This window comes from Dendropsophus ebraccatus, chromosome 3 (genome assembly GCF_027789765.1).
Source record: "Dendropsophus ebraccatus isolate aDenEbr1 chromosome 3, aDenEbr1.pat, whole genome shotgun sequence".
Classification (NCBI taxonomy): domain Eukaryota; kingdom Metazoa; phylum Chordata; class Amphibia; order Anura; family Hylidae; genus Dendropsophus; species Dendropsophus ebraccatus.
The window spans coordinates 12,037,274-12,055,090 of NC_091456.1; the positions used below are offsets into that span (position 1 = coordinate 12,037,274).

General features: G+C 43.8%; 1 protein-coding gene across 1 annotated transcript in view; it reads left to right on the forward strand.

Moving 5' to 3' along the window:
- The window catches only part of RFLNA (refilin A), a 41,138-nt gene extending 23,668 nt beyond the window's left edge, over nt 1–17,470 (forward strand). Inside the window, exons 3-4 of the mRNA XM_069960936.1 lie at nt 9,101–9,210; nt 14,152–17,470. Coding sequence (XP_069817037.1) covers nt 9,101–9,210; nt 14,152–14,485 — 444 coding nt within the window. The 3' untranslated portion in view covers nt 14,486–17,470. The remainder of the gene's footprint in view (nt 1–9,100; nt 9,211–14,151) is intronic.
- The last annotated feature ends 347 nt before the right edge of the window (nt 17,471–17,817 follow it).

Consider the following 17,817-nt stretch of genomic DNA (forward strand, 5'->3'; position numbering starts at 1 on the left):
TAGCTGCCATCTTTGGACCAATGTAGCCGCAATAAAACTGCCTGCTGACCCAGAATCGAGAAAGGCAGTAGTCTGGTGATTTTGTCCTGAGGGAGTCCGGATGGAAACTGGCATAGACAGACTTGGAAGGGTGGCATTCACACCTAGGGACACCTGTCCCACCGGACCTAGGTGCGAGCATTTTCCGGACGTTTGAGGACGTAGAGGACATCTCAGCCGAAAGTGATCTGAACCACCGCAATAGAGACAGAGATTCAACTCCAGACGACGGATTCTTTCATCAGGCGTCAGGTGAGCCCGTTCCACCTCCATAGGAATATCAGGAGAGGGCTGGGACATCGGAAAGTCAGGATTCTGGAAAACCGGCGCCAGCTGGGGATGGAGACGGGAACGGCTTAGTAGATGTTCATGCCGAACCTCCTCCTCCCTCTCCGAAAAACGAGTATCAACTCTGGCGGCCAGTAGGATGAGTTCGTTCAGGGAGGTAGGTAGGTCTCGGGCGGAAAGCACGTCTTTCACTTGACTGGATAGGCCATTCTTGAAGGTGGCTATTAGAGCGGCTTCATTCCAGTCCAATTCAGCCGCCAGGGTACGGAACTGGATGGCGTAGTCACCAACAGAGGAGCTCCCTTGAGAGAGGTTGAGGAGAGCAGTCTCGGCTGAAGAAGCACGGGCAGGTTCCTCAAAGACAGAGCGAAACTCGAATAGGAAGGCCCGGAGATTGGCAGCAACAGGATCATCACGGTCCCACAGTGGCGTGGCCCAGGCCAGGGCTCTACCCTCCAATAGGCTGATGATGAAAGCCACTTTAGAGCGCTCGGTGGAAAACTGACTACTTAAAAGTTCAATATGCATGGTGCACTGAGTCAGGAATCCTCTGCACAACTTAGAGTCACCAGAGTATTTGCTTGGGAGAGCAAGTCGGAGTGTAGAAACAGCGTCAGGAGGTGGTGTGCGCTGTAAGGCGGCAGTGAGTTGCTGGATCTGCTGCGACTGTTTCTGGATTTGTTGCGCCTGTTGAGCGACCACTCTGGCGACGTCACGGAGATCAGGCACCTCGCCGGGATCCATGGTTGGAGCCTACTTTAACGCCTGGAGTAGTGGATCCACTGGACCGGCACCAGCGATGGCACTAACCTCACCAGGGAGCGGAGTCTAAGGGGCCGCTGGTTTTCACCAGAGCCCGCCGCAAGGCTGGATGGACTTGCTGCGGCAGGCGACCCCCAGGTCGCTACCCCTAGCTTGGTTGCTGGTGATGGCAGGCGAGGCGTGGCAGGAGCAGTAGGCAGGAGATGGTAGTGGCAGAGGTCTGTAGTCGTGACCGGAGGAGACAGGCTGAAGACAGGAGCAATAGAGTAACGGGGAAGCAGGAACCAGGAACAAGGACTAGGGACCAGGTAGTGGACAGGAATCAGGAACAACAGGGAGCTGGGCCAAACGCTATGGGAAGCATGTAGAGGCTCCAACACAAGGGACAGGGCATGCTGGGATTTATAGGGGAGTGATTGGGTGCAACTACCAATTAGGAGCGCACTGCCCCTTTAAATCTGAGACAGCCGGCGCGCGCGCCCTAGGAGGCGGGGACGCGCGCGCCGGCCGGCACAGCGAGAGACAGGAGCGTGGAGAGGTGAGGCGCCCCCCGGGGCCGAAGTAATAGCAGCGCCGGGTCCCTGACTATGGACACCGGCTGCTGCATGGGGCAGGAGGCGGTCGCGGCGGCGGCCCGGAACGCGGGACGCCGCTGCGGCCGTGACAGTATCCTCTTATCCTGTGTTCCAAGAGACTTATCAGTAAAGATCAGTTTATTTATTCAACTGGGACTCAGTGATCATTGCAGCAGCACCGATATACACAGGCTACACTGTCCTTGGGTCATTTTCCCCTTTCTGTGGGTGGTGGTACCAACAGTCCGGGTGGGTCATCTCTCCACTCCGGACCAACGTGATAAGAGCCCAAGGACCCCCTCACAACCCGGTAGGTCACCGACCATTGGGTATCAGTATAGCCAGCCACTACACAAAGCAGGTATACCATCACACCTGTGTGCCGAGTTAGCACTGGCGTCACGACAGAACTATCACCGGCTGAGCTATACTGCACCACCGACCAACCACCATAGAAGTAACGTCCCCAGGAACAACTCAACAGGTGACCGGTCAGACACTACATATGTATAATGTTGATTTAAACATAGAAAACCTAAAGAAATAAAGTAAGTATATTGCAGAACCGCTTGTGATCACAACCCCTGCTGATTTTTTAAATAAAAATTTGGCGCCAGGTAGACTTTGTGCTCTCTGCAGCGCAATACAAAGAAGAAAGCGCTCAATGACCTATTCAGCTCTGCTATATATTGAGATATTTTTGTGAGTTCTCCCTCTTTTCTGCTTCATTTGTAATAAGAGAAAGGCCAAGAGGAATTAAAACGTAAAATCTTTTGAGGTGTATTGCTGATTTCAGGAGAAACGTGACACTGTGCAAGAGCTTCAGTTCCATTCTGGTTGGAAAGTGAATTTTTCGTGCCAAGACTTTTCTTTCTTGGCTGTCACCGGCCGTCTCATTGCCCACTATAAAGTCTGGCCGTTCCATAAACCATGCTGATTTTATATTCAGAATAACAGTATGCAAATGCGCACTTAGACGCTTCACGCAGAGTTTCTTTTGGCTGTACGCAACCCTTTTTATATATTTTTTTTATTTTTACCTTCGATTTTCACATATATAAAATGGCGCAGTATCTGGAGACTCTAATGTGTGCAGATACAGTAATTGAATCATATATTTGGGTACAGAGAAATAAGTGGTGTGTGCCTGTGTGTGAAAAAGTATGGTGTACTAAGTAGTAACAGATTATTCACTTCTATATATCTTTCCTCTTAAAGTGACTCTGTACCCACAATCTGCCCCCCCCCCCCCCCCCCCAACCGCTTGTACCGTCAGATAGCTGCTTTTAATCCAAGATCTGTCCTGGGGTCCGTTCGGCAGGTGATGCAGTTATTGACCTAACAAACAACTTTAAAACTTGCAGCCCTGTGTCAAATTGGAGTGGCCTTAAGTGCCTGTGCCCTAGGCTTGCACCGCCTCTCCCTCTTCACCATTAGGAATGCCCTGGGAGGATCTCTGCTATTCATCACCTGTCTGAACACTGCACATGTGCTGGATCGTTAAGGCCCATGTGCAGTGTTCTGACAAGTGATTAATAGGAGAAATCCTTCTAGGGGCATTCCTAATGATGAGGAGGCATGGAGAGGCGCTGCAGGCCTAGGGCACAGACACTCTAGGCCACATCAATTTGACATAGGGCTGCAAGTTTAAAAGTTGTTTTTTAAAACAATAACTGCATCACCTGCCAAACGGACCCCAGGACAGATCTTGGATTAAAATCAGCTGAAGGTACAAGCGGTTTGGTGCTGTTTTGTAGCGGTACTTTCAAGTGTGCATACTATATGACCATTGACTGCCAAAACTTAATGGCTCAAAATACACCTACTAGTAGCAACACCTACTGTGCTTTGGTTCTTCTTTTGCATAATGTGTCCTTTCTCAGTACTTGTAAAACATTTCCTGATCCCTGGTGGTTCTGTGGTAAAAACATTTTCCTTGCGGTTCAGTGGTGAAAACAGTTCCTGATGCCTGGTGGTTCAGTGGTGAAAACAGTTCCTGATGCCTGGTGGTTCAGTGGTGAAAACAGTTCCTGATGCCTGGTGGTTCAGTGGTAAAAACATTTTCCTGGTGCCTGGTGGTTCAGTGGTAAAAACATTTTCCTGGTGGTTTAGTGGTGAAAACAGTTCCTGATGCCTGGTGGCTCAGTGATAAAAACATTTCTTTATCCCATGTGGCTCATTGGTAAAAACACTGCCTGATCACTGGTGGCTCAGTAGTAGAAGCAATGCCGCCTTCTGATTTGTCCAGTGGCGGAAACAACCTTCCATTGTCTCATGTCCCGGCTATTTCCTGGTTCATTCTTGAACTATTGGCGCCTTCATGCATTTCGCTGCCATTTTTTGTTTCGTTTTTATGTGGCCGTCATTTTGGTGCCAAAACGCAGCCGCTTTATGCAAAGTATGCCCGTTATGGCTCCAAAATGATGACCATTCAAATAAACGGCCAAAAAACCTAGGTAGCAGAACCTATCTGTGGTAGATAAGTCACTGTGTCTCCCAGGTCTGATTATGGAGCCTATTCTTCTATGTAAGGTCACAACCGTCATTGCTGATACATCTATCACTGTTGGGTGGTAGGAAATATTCTGGATGCATTGTTTTATAGGCTGTAGCCGCCATTTTTGCTATTCCTTGTATCCAGCATAGAAAATAATACAATCTCTTTAGTCACTTTAGTATATATACATCATGGCTGCTCCACAGTATGTCCCTACATTTAGGGAAATATATCAGGTCTCCAGCCCGTAGCACCCTGAGCTGTGTGTAAGCTGTTATTGTAGAAAGCCCCGGAATATGAAGAAGAGCGCCAATGGCATTTCCTTCTTCAGAAGCCAAGTCAGCATGAAACGCTGCATTCATTTGTAAGGATGTTTTGTAAGATAGGCTGGAGGCCATTTATAGGACTGGGATCTAGAACTGGGAAATGCTAAAACATGTTAGCCTGCTTCTTATTTCTGAACCGCAGATGTGGGGAGAGCCCGGGCCCCAGGCTTTTTCCATCTGCAAAAAACAAGGAGCTTAGCGTTAGTCTCCTTATAATAGATCTTATAGCATCGCCATACATTCCGAGGGTGGAAGTCGATACATTCTGAGGGTTGAAGTCGATACGTTCTGAGGGTTGACGTCGATACATTCTGAGGGTTGAAGTCGATACGTTCTGAGGGTTGAAGTCGATACGTTCTTAGGGCTGAAGTCGATACGTTCTTAGGGCTGAAGTCCATACGTTCTGAGGGTAGAAGTCGATACGTTCTTAGGGCTGAAGTCGATACGTTCTGAGGGTTGAAGTCGATACGTTCTGAGGGTTGAAGTCGATACGTTCTGAGGGTTGAAGTCAGTACATTCTGAGGGTGGAAGTCGGTACATTCTGAGGGTTAAAGTCGATACAATTGTATACTTTCCTTTTAGTAATTGCCAGTTTGGAAAATGATTTTGAAACCCAGAATTTACCGGCAAAGGGGAAAAGCAGTATGTTATGTCTCAAGAAGATTGTCTGATAAATAGAAAGAAGCTGAGGGCACTCACCCGTGTGTTGCAAGATTTCTTTATTCAAAAGTGCAGTTAAAACCTCCGTAACAATCATGATGGCCATTTCATACGCATCCGATGAAGCGCGCATGCGCGTGAAATGGCCATCATGATGTTTACGCTGTGAAGCGGTATGGCGTCTGCCCAAGAGAGAGATGTCTCACGGAAGTTTTAACTGCACTTTCGAATAAAGAAATCTTGCAACACAAGGGTGAGTGCCCTCAGCTTCTTTCTATTTATCGGACTGTATTCATATTTGCCTTTTACTGTGAGGAGCACCACCGTTGCAGATCGGCTTAAGGCCACATTGTACGTCGTTATACTGCTCGTTAGCCATAGCAAATAGAATAGTGCCAGTGAACTCTTTCACAAGATGAGTCTCAAGAAGATTGTTACTTAGAGTACAGATTGGTGGTCTTTGGAGGCTAACATTAGCGTTAGTGCTAAACACATCCATAATTGCAGCATTTTTTTTATAGAAGCATGTGTGAATATACACCATACTGTATATGAAAACGGTATAAAAGTGGGTTGTCTAGGGACATAAAGAAAAAATGTCATACTCACCTACCCCCAATCCCTCACAGCTCCTATTCCAATGTCTCCCAATCCCTGTTTATCACTGCAGCTTCTTTGTTCCTGTATGGTGTAGTCTTAGCAGAAACTGTCCGCTGTCAGCCAATCACTGTCTGACGTGGGGGACCGCTGAGCAAGCAGCTCCTACTGAAATTACTCATCACAGGAATCAGAAAGCGTCAGTGATGAAAAGAGACTGGGATGCACTTGGAACAGCACCTGTGAGGGATTAGGGGAGGTGAGTATGTTTTATAAAAACATTTTTAACATGTCCCCAGCTTGATAGATAGATAGATAGATATAAACAATTATGTCCACAGACAACTCCTAATAGTGATCATTGTACAGAATATTGTGGGACACTACCATATGAAATTTTTGGCGTGTAGATGCTTATTACACAGACATCCAATTAATTTCATGAGGAATTGTGTAATGCTTTATTTCTCCTGTGGTGGTGCTGTAGGAGAAACAAAAACTTACTATCAGATTCTCTGACAGATTTTGCTTATCATAAATGTCACAGCAGCAGGACACCCTAAGGACCATAGTACACGGCCCGACATTACACAGTAAGCGAGTGCTGATTTGCTAAGGGAGCGCCAGCTTACTTAGCCCATAGCCCTTTGCTTTGGTGTAAGAGTATTAAAGACATGTACTTACCTCTCTGGGCTCCTCTGGTGTCCTCCAGCCTTGTTCCTGTGTTCCCCCGCTCTCTGCAGCCATCTTAGGGACATTTTAACTCGTCCCTAAAGTGACAGGCCGCTCAGCCAGTCACTGGCCAAGACAGGACAGTGCCTCATCCAGTGATTGGCTGAGCAGCCTGCCACTTCAGAGACAGGTTCAGAAGTGTCGGAGGTGTCTGGGGTGAGCAGACAACACAGGAACAAGGCAGCAGGACACCGGGGGAGTCTGGACAGGTAAGTATAATCTTTTTTTTTTCCCCTTTATCCTAGCATCAGCCATCAGCCCTGCATTGCTATCACACATAGAGATGCACGGACAGTGATTTGTAAGCATGTTAGAAGAAAACGATTGGCTGATGACTGATTCTTCGGCTGCTCGCTGTCTTTATTAATCTTATAATAGGTCACTAGGTAGACTACACACTTTCATCACATAACTGACAAGTAAATAGTTAAAAATGTAGGTAATAAGTAATCTTCTAGCAGTCAGCAGCCAAGGCTTGGTGTGTGAGTGCACCTTTATACTTTTGGCTGCAGGAGAGTAAGCTATAACTCAAGCTGTCACCTTAAAGTAAGACATTTGTCTGGAATTTATGCTTATAGTGGTTTGGAATAGCGTCTGTCATTAAACAAAGCTGCTACTGCTTGTACTGCTGGCCTCGTAACTGGGAAGTCTCAGCTCACTGGAAAGGTTCTGGTTTATCTCTAGAAGAACCAGCGCTTGTATGGTAGAGGTCAAATGTTGTGTAGTAAATGGGGCTAGCTGTGATTATCTATATAGTATAGTATATAGCTGTGTTCTTCTATATAGTATAGTATATAGCTGTGATTATCTATATAGTATAGTATATAGCTGTGATTATCTATATAGTATATAGCTGCTTTCTTCTATATAGTATAGTATATAGCTGCTTTCTTCTATATAGTATAGTATATAGCTGTGTTCTTCTATATAGTATAGTATATAGCTGTGTTCTTCTATATACAGTAGTATAGTATATAGCTGTGATTATATAGTATATAGCTGTGATTATATAGTATAGTATATAGCTGCGTTCTTCTATATAGTATAGTATATAGCTGTGATTCTCTATATAGTATAGTATATAGCTGTGTTCTTCTATATACATTAGTATAGTATATAGCTGTGATTATCTATATAGTATAGTATATAGCTGTGATTATCTATATAGTATATAGCTGCGTTCTTCTATATAGTATAGTATATAGCTGTGATTCTCTATATAGTATAGTATATAGCTGTGTTCTTCTATATACATTAGTATAGTATATAGCTTTGATTATCTATATAGTATAGTATATAGCTGTGATTATCTATATAGTATATAGCTGCGTTCTTCTATATAGTATAGTATATAGCTGCGTTCTTCTATATAGTATAGTATATAGCTTTGATTATCTATATAGTATAGTATATAGCTGTGTTCTTCTATATAGTATAGTATATAGCTGTGTTCTTCTATATACAGTAGTATAGTATATAGCTGTGATTATATAGTATATAGCTGTGATTATATAGTATAGTATATAGCTGCGTTCTTCTATATAGTATAGTATATAGCTGTGTTCTTCTATATAGTATAGTATATAGCTGTGATTCTCTATATAGTATAGTATATAGCTGTGTTCTTCTATATACATTAGTATAGTATATAGCTGTGATTATCTATATAGCATAGTATATAGCTGTGATTATCTATATAGTATATAGCTGCGTTCTTCTATATAGTATAGTATATAGCTGTGATTCTCTATATAGTATAGTATATAGCTGTGTTCTTCTATATACAGTAGTATAGTATATAGCTGTGTTTTTCTATATACAGTAGTATAGTATATAGCTGTGATTATCTATATTGTATAGTATATAGCTGTGTTCTTCTATATAGTTAAGTATATAGCTGCGTTCTTCTATATACAGTAGTATAGTATATAGCTGTGATTATCTATATAGCATAGTATATAGCTGTGATTATCTATATAGTATAGTAATAAGCTGCGTTCTTCTATATAGTATAGTATATAGCTGTAATCATCTACTGTATATAGTATATAGCTGTAATTATCTATATAGTATAGTAAATAGCTGTGATTATCTATATAGTATAGTATATAGCTGTGTTCTTCTATATACAGTAGTAAAGTATATAGCTGTGTTCTTCTACATACAGTAGTATAGTATATAGCTGTGTTCTTCTATATACAGTATTATAGTATATAGCTGTGTTCTTTTATATAGTGTAGTATATAGCTGTAAACATCTACTGTATATAGTATATAGCTGTGTTCTTCTATATACAGTAGTTTAGTATATAGCTGTGATCATCTACTGTGTATAGTATATATCTCTCCTGCACTCTTTGCATATTGAAGGGGATCAGATGTAAAGCGACCCAGCATTGTCCTGTCACTCTCTCTACAATGACGCTATACAATTCATTCAGACAAATCCCAGCAGTGATATGAATCTGTGTGTTGTGTTGTAATACAAATAGAGAAAAAAAAATGTGATTTACAGGTGGATTTAATATAAGCCCTAGATGGATTTCTCCTCTTTGTTGATATAGTCAATACACATGCAACCAAACTTTTCATACCTGTAAAATATATTGTTCCTTTCCTCTTCAGATTCCATATCTTCTTCTTAACAACACCCCTCCGGAGGCGAGGCCAAGGATGCACCCGGTTGTGTTTGGGGAAAGTATAGAAGTAAATCCAGAACCGGTCCAGGAAATCAGGTACTGTACAATTGTATTGCATTGTCAGCATTTGAAAGAAGCCCCAAGCCCTTTATTCCTTTCAGGTAAAACAGGTGGTTAACAATGAGTAAACATTAGTGTTGAGCGAGCACTAAAATCCTCAAATATTTGTTACTCGAGTCAAGTATTTTGAAATGCTCAAGTGCTCGACTCGAGTAATGAACCCCATTGAAATCAATAGGAGGCTTAAGCATTTAACCAGGTGCCCCCCTGCTCGGCAGACTGGAAGGTGCCTGGTTAACCTATTGCTTTTTCTTGTTCTAATTTTTGTATATTTCGTTCCTTGAAGGGATGTTTAAGGGTATATTCACACGAACGGGCTCGCAGCGAGATTCTCACTGCGAGCCCGGCAGGTCCTGGCAGTTCCCATACACTACATACTTGCTGCGGTCTAAACGACCGCAGCGAGTATGTAATTCTGCCGCCCTTAACCCCTTCTGCTCCCGCCCGGCTCCCCCGCTGTAAGCATACTTTACCTGTCCTTGCTGCACGGGGTCCCGGCGTCCTGCTCTCCCGTCCGGCCAATCAGTGGCTGCGGCTGGGCAACACACGGTTTAGACCGCAGCAAGTATGTAGTGTATGGGAACTGCCAGGACCTGCCGGGCTCGCAGCGAGAATCTCGCTGCGAGCCTGTCCGTGTGAATATACCCTAATAAGCAAAAATTAGAATGAAAAAATGTAATAGGTTTCTACAAGTCACATTAGAACCCCGGCAGTATGCCGACAATTGCAGCCATACCGCCGGAGGTCTAATGTGTCTTGCAGAAACCTATTTTTCATTTTTTCATTCTAATTTTTGTATATTTTATTAAACTCCTTAAGGATCTGTGACTTACCAGTATGCCAAAGGATCGGAAAGTTCTATAAAGTGAGCTCGCTCCATAGAGGGTGAGGTTTTCACCATTAATGACAGGCCGCTGCACCATTTTTGCCTTAAGCTATGTTCCTGTCACTGTCCTGATTGTTTTCCCCTACTGCCAGAGGTCTGTTACTTACTTCCGTGCAGTCAGCTCTGCCATCTTCTAATAGATTCTGCCACAGGCAGACTCTATGTGAAGAACGCAGATAACACTGATCAATGGCATAGCTTTGAATGTGTTAACAATCTTAGGATTGCATGTAATAGTCCTCTAGGTGGACTTAAAAAATCTAAAAAATAAATAAGTAAAAAATAAATAAAAGATCAAATCACGCTCCTTCCCTATTAAAAATATAAAACACATAAAAGTAAATAAACATTTTATATATCGTAGTATGTGTAATAAAATATAACAAAATTAAGCTGAACAACGTAAAATAAAAAACAAAAAAGCACCAAAATTGCCTATTTTTTTTTTTTGTTACATTATATAGCAGGGGAAAAAAAATAATAAAGTATGATCAAAACGTTCAAAAATGAAATTTAGTGCCTGGTCATTAACACCATAGATAGTGTAAACTTTGCACCAAAAAACTAGCCTAACCAAACAGCCTGGCACATCTGGCACATTTAAAGACTGTCTAGTCCAGTGGTGTCAAACTCAAATACACAGTGGGCCAAAATAAAAAAATTGGACAAAGTCGCGGGCCAACCTTGATAATTATTGAAGCGCAAATGCGGCTGTGCTGGCTCTGTCAGAACAGCATGCCGTGTTCCTAGCACTGTCAGTGGTTTGCATCTCCCAGCCCCATGCACTATGATAAATTACTATGATATGACTAAACCCCAATGTAGTAGCCAACCCAACCAAAATTGCCCGACATAGTAGCCAGCCCTCCAAGTAGTGCCCAAAAAGTAGCAAGCCCCCCAAGTGTCCTATATAGTAGCCAGCCCTCCCCAATTGTCTCCTATAGTAGCCAGCCCTCCCCCAGAGTCTCTTATATAGTAGCCAGTCCTCCCCCATAGTCTCTTATATAGTAGCCAGACCTCCCCCATAGTCTCTTATATAGTAGTCAGCCCTCCTCATAGTCTCATATAATAGTCAGCTCTCCCCCGTAGTCTCTTATATAGTAGCCAGCCCTCCCCTGTAGTCTCTTATATAGTAGACAGCCCTCCCCTGTAGTCTCTTATATAGTAGCCAGCCCTCCCCCATAGTTTCTTATATAGTAGCCAGCCCTCCCCTGTAGTCTCTTATCTAGTAGCCAGCCCTCCCCTGTAGTCTCTTATATAGTAGCCAGCCCTCCCCCATAGTTTCTTATATAGTAGACAGCCCTCCCCTGTAGTCTCTTATATAGTAGCCAGCCCTCCCCTGTAGTCTCTTATATAGTAGCCAGCCCTCCCCTGTAGTCTCTCATATAGTAGCCAGCCCTCCCCTGTAGTCTCTTATATAGTAGCCAGCCTTCCCTGTAGTCTCTTATATAGTAGCCAGCCCTCCCCCATAGTTTCTTATATAGTAGACAGCCCTCCCCTGTAGTCTCTTATATAGTAGCCAGCCCTCCCCTGTAGTCTCTTATATAGTAGCCAGCCCTCCTCCATAGTCTCTTATATAGTAGCCAGCCCTCCCCTGTAGTCTCTTATATAGTAGCCAGCCCTCCCCTGTAGTCTCTTATATAGTAGCCAGCCCTCCCTATAGTCTCCTAAATAGTAGCCAACCCTCCCCTGTAGTCTCTTATATAGTAGCCAACCCTCCCCTGTAGTCTCTTATATAGTAGCCAGCCCTCCCCTGTAGTCTCTTATATAGTAGCCGGCCCTCCCCATAGTCTCTTATATAATAGCCAGCCCTCCCCCATAGTCTCTCATATAGTAGCCAGCCCTCCCCTGTAGTCTCTCATATAGTAGCCAGCCCTCCCCTGTAGTCTCTTATATAGTAGCCAGCCCTCTCCATAGTCTCTTATATTGTAGCCAGCCCTCCCCCATAGTCCCTTATATAGTAGCCAGCCCTCCCCCATAGTCTCTTATATAGTAGCCAGCCCTCCCCTGTAGTCTCTTATATAGTAGCCAGCCCTCCCCCATAGTCTCTCATATAGTAGCCAGCCCTCCCAATAGTCTCATATAGTAGCCAGCCTCCCCCATAGTCTCTTATATTGTAGCCAGCCCTCCCCCATAGTCTCTTATATAGTAGCCAGCCCTCCCCCATAGTCTCTTATATAGTAGCCAGCCCTCCCCTGTAGTCTCTTATATAGTAGCCAGCCCTCCCCTGTAGTCTCTCATATAGTAGCCAGCCCTCCCAATAGTCTCATATAGTAGCCAGCCTCCCCCATAGTCTCTTATATAGTAGCCAGCCCTCCCCATAGTCTCTTATATTGTAGCCAGCCCTCCCCCATAGTCTCTTATATAGTAGCCAGCCCTCCCCCATAGTCTCTCATATAGTAGCCAGCCCTCCCAATAGTCTCATATAGTAGCCAGCCTCCCCCATAGTCTCTTATATTGTAGCCAGCCCTCCCCCATAGTCTCTTATATAGTAGCCAGCCCTCCCCCATAGTCTCTTATATAGTAGCCAGCCCTCCCCTGTAGTCTCTTATATAGTAGCCAGCCCTCCCCCATAGTCTCTCATATAGTAGCCAGCCCTCCCAATAGTCTCATATAGTAGCCAGCCTCCCCCATAGTCTCTTATATAGTAGCCAGCCCTCCCCATAGTCTCTTATATTGTAGCCAGCCCTCCCCCATAGTCTCTTATATAGTAGCCAGCCCTCCCCCATAGTCTCTTATATAGTAGCCAGCCCTCCCCTGTAGTCTCTTATATAGTAGCCAGCCCTCCCCTGTAGTCTCTCATATAGTAGCCAGCCCTCCCCTGGAGTCTCTTATATAGTAGCCAGCCCTCCCCTGTAGTCTCTTATATAGTAGCCAGCCCTCCCCCATAGTCTCTCATATAGTAGCCAGCCCTCCCCTGTAGTCCCTTATATAGTAGCCAGCCCTCCCCCATAGTCTCTCATATAGTAGCCGCCCTCCCCATAGTCCCTTATATAGTAGCCAGCCCTCCCCTGTAGTCTCTTATATAGTAGCCAGCCCTCCCCCTAATCTCTTATATAGTAGCCAGCCCTCCCCCATAGTCTCTTATATAGTAGCCAGCCCTCCCCTGTAGTCTCTTATATAGTAGCCAGCCCTCCCCCTAATCTCTTATATAGTAGCCAGCCCTCCCCATAGTCTCTTATATAGTAGCCAGCCCTCCCCTGTAGTCTCTTATATAGTAGCCATCCCTCCCCTGTAGTCTCTTATATAGTAGTCAGCCCTCCCCTGTAGGATTTTATATAGTAGCCGCCCTCCCCCATAGTCTCTCATATAGTAGCCAGCCCTCCCCTGTAGTCTCTCACATAGTAGCCAGCCCTCCCCCATCGTCTCATATAGTAGCCAGCCCTCCCCCATAGTCTCTTATATAGTAGCCAGCCCTCCCCCATAGTTTCTTATATAGTAGCCAGCCCTCCCCTGTAGTCTCTTATATAGTAGACAGCCCTCCCCTGTAGTCTCTTATATAGTAGCCAGCCCTCCCCCATAGTTTCTTATATAGTAGCCAGCCCTCCCCTGTAGTCTCTTATATAGTAGCCAGCCCTCCCCTGTAGTCTCTTATATAGTAGCCAGCCCTCTCCATAGTCTCATATAGTAGCCAGCCCTCCCCTGTAGTCTCTTATATAGTAGCCAGCCCTCCTCTGTAGTCTCTTATATAGTAGCCAGCCCTCCCCTGTAGTCTCTTATATAGTAGCCAGCCCTCCCCATAGTCTCATATAGTAGCCAGCCCTCCCCATAGTCTCTCATATAGTAGTCAGCCCTCCCCCATAGTCTCTTATATAGTAGCCAGCCCTCCCCCATAGTCTCTTATATAGTAGCCAGCCCTCCCCATAGTCTCTGATATAGTAGCCAGCCCTCCCCCATAGTCTCTTATATAGTAGCCAGCCTTCCCCTGTGGGCCATCCTGTGTATATTCATGCTGAACAAGGGCAGTTAGCTATACAAGTATTCATTCTGTTTTTTGTTTTTTTTAACCTTGTTCTGATTTCAATTTTCAGATGCAATTCAGAAATAAAATATGATTCCGAGAAGCATTTCCGAGACCACGTCTTTTATGCCCCAATCCCGACTGTCACCTCCTTCAGTGAAACCATCATCTCCACCCCTAACTGCACGTGGAGGAATTACAAATCTCAGCTGGTGTTTGAGCCCCGCAACAAACCTCTGAGGTTTCAGAGCACGACCATCATCTACCCGAAACACGCCAAGAACATTTACAGGACGACGCTCAACTACAACTGCGGGGGGCCGAAAAAATGGTTCGCCTCCAGCGTACAGCTGGAACTGTTTGAGGAAGCCAGCCCTTGTATGATATACACAGACGAGCTGTAATTTATCGCCACCTTATCGAAGGGCCCAAATCGTAAGGCAACTATGGAGGAGATCCTCTACAGTCTGGATCGAAAATTCTTCAAACTTTTCTGATTTTGAGTGAAACTGAAGACATAGACGCTCGAACGGGATTGACAGTATCATTCTTATTGATAATCCTTTTTCTATTTTTCCCCCATCTTCTGTTGTATGCAAAGTATAATCGGAAGAGTTGTTGAAAGGGTTAACTGTGAGAATTTTTGGATGGATCCTGAAGTCTCTAACGTGGCTGTGCGAGCATCTAACCACCCTTGGTACGTTCAGGACAAAACTAAGGGAATCATCCCACAACAGAAAAAAAAAACGGGATAAAAATGAACACGAGAGAAGCAGGTCGGGGGGTCAGCTCTTATACAGAGGGATCGGTGCAATGGGTGGCTTACCGGCTACCAAAACTTTTTGAAAAGTTGGAAAGTTTTGAGATGTTTGATGAGTTGGGTAGAGATAAGGAAGGAAGTGAGAACTTATTCCTCTACCACCAGTAGAAGAACCAGTATGTTGTGCTTTATCAGCTAGTAATGCCTAGATCATAGGTGTGTTCAGGCAACGACTGCAGTTTGGATGACAAGAGCTACGGTCACCTTTAAGACTTTTATTTAAAGGGGATTATATGAGTGACCTTGAGAGTGAAGCAGGTATATGCAGTAAGTTGATTTATGATGTACTAAGTAGTCAAAAAGATGTACTTCCCTAATGAAATGTGACATGTTATGTAAGAATACAAGAAATCGTACATTAGTAGGTGAATCATTGTGTTATTTTTAAAGGGGTATTCCGCTTAAACATAACTTTTTATATGTTGCTGCCCCTGGTGAGACTAACAATTAATTCCTCACTGAGATTAACTTACTGTGATTAACCCCCCAGGCATTATAAAATTGCAGATAAAAGCCTGCCAGGGACGTGTTTACATCAGCTGTCTCAGATTGGAGGGGGGAGAAGACAGAGAGAACAGCTCACACTGTTTTCTGTGTCTTCAGTAGAAAGCAGCAGCTCAGGACTGGGGGAAGGAGACTGAATAGATAATAACAAGTATGGAAGGAATTGTTAGTCTCACCATGGGCAGCAGTATATGAAAGCTTATGTTTGAGCAGAATACCCCTTTAACTCCAACGTTTTGTGCTGATCCATTTCTTCATACATCTCTAGAAAGGTGGGAGCTTCATTTTTCTGAAACGGTTTTCTCTATCTCCTGCATTGAGGATAAAATTCTGGTAACCTGGAGTCAACATATGAGCCTAGGAGTTTATTGCTTACTATGTTTTTGTTGGGGCCGATGTACTGTAACAATATGCAGGAAGTTCCCCAGCACCCAGTAAGGGGGGATATATGTCAGAGGTCATATTAAAAATGTATACACAGGGAATCTAAAGATCTGCATGTGAGATCTGACTGTTTAGAGAGATGTTAAGTAGTCACTGTCACTTTAAAAAAAAAGGTGTGTCATAGAGTTTCATCTTTGCATTCTAGTTGGTAAGATTACTAGAAAGAGGTGGGAGAAGTGCGTGCTAGGCTCCTCCCAGGTCTTTGCATGTGACATTATTCTGTGGGACTGTCCCAGGAAGAGAAGTGCCCAGCCATGAGCTTCTCCCTGCTCATTCTAGCACTCCGTTCAGCAAGTGTTCAGACAGGTTACTGAAACAAGTGAAGAGAAGCAGGAGATGGTCACAGAAACCTAGGGTCCTATTAGACGAAGCGATTATTAACGATTAACGACTAACGACAAATGATAAATTGTTTATCGTTAACCTGAAATTGTTTACTATATTACACAGAATGATAGTCGTTAGTTACAATCGTTACTATGATCGTTACCAAGACCGTTTTCTCCATCGAGGGAACGAGTGTGGAATGACAGCGAGCGATTAGCGAACTATTAACGATGATTTTAAGTTGAGATCTAAATAAACGATCAAGACACACAAATGTTATTTCAATCGTCTGCATTCCACAAACTGATTATCATTTATATAATTTGAATAATATTTTTTCGCACGATAATCGCCCGTGTAATAGGGCCCTTACATTAGGAGTCTGTCTCAATTACACGCACACAGCTAGGAAGAGAATGCACTTTGGGGAAGTGTAAACTAAGTATGTTTTCTTCCCAGGTCTGTGCACATGACTCCTTATGCGAGTCTATGGGACTGTCTCATGTCGCAGGGAGAGAAGCCCTCATCAGCAGGCTTCTCCCTACTCATTTTTCAAGAACAAAACTGATCAAAACGTCTGACACGTTTCTTTATGTCGAGTGTTTTTGTATTAAGTGACAGGTAGACTTCATTTAAAATATTTTTGCAGAAATCAATAGTACAAGCCATTTTAAGAAACTCTGTAATAGGTTTTATTAGGCCAAAAAAGTATTTTACTGTAGTCAAAATGCTGTTTTGCAGCTTCCCCCCTCAATTTTTATCTGCTCATTATCAGGCAAAGCCATCTTCATTACAAAGGAGCAAAGTGAAGATGGGTTTTGCTGAGCCCATTATAACCTATGGAGGGGCCGAGGGGATGAGTGAGCAGGAAGAGGAGACAAGCAGCTGTACAGTTTGGAGACTTTCTGGGCACATAAAATGCTGGATTCAAAGGTCAGAAAGGTCAGTGCTTATCTGGGAACTTGGTGAGAGAAGATTGCAGGATGAAGTGCTGTGCAGGGCTGCCTTTTCTCCTCTCTGTGCTCACTCATCCCCCTCGGCCCCTCCGCTCTCCATAGAGCATAATGGACACAGAAATCCTGCCTCTTTTGAAGTGAGGGGGGAGGCTGGAAAACAGCTTTTTGACTACAGAAGGAAACTCTTTTGCTTAATAAAACCTTTAAATCGCTTGTACTATTGATATTTAATCTGCAAAGTGACATTAAAATGACAGCTACACTTTAAGAGATCAGCAAATAGATTTAGGCTATTTTCCCACTACTGGATTTTAGAGGGAAAAAACATCCATCTATTGATAATGGTGTAAAGTGAGACTGGCTCAGTTGCCCCTAGCAACCAATCAGATTCCACCTTTCATTTTTCAAAGAGTCTGTGAGGAATGAAAGGTGGAATCTGATTGGTTGCTAGGGGCAACTGAGCCAGTTTCACTTTACACCATGTTTGATAAATCTCCCCCAAAGAGCGGATAGCCACTTTAAGAAGGAGTCTTATATGTGAGTTTGTTTGCCTTGACTTGTTCTTTTTTTACATTCCATTATACAAGAGTCGATAGTTTGGGAAACATATATGTACATTTCGTATTTATTTGGTACCTCAGATTAGACATGAACTCCCAAACAACTGGATGATTTGTGAACAAAA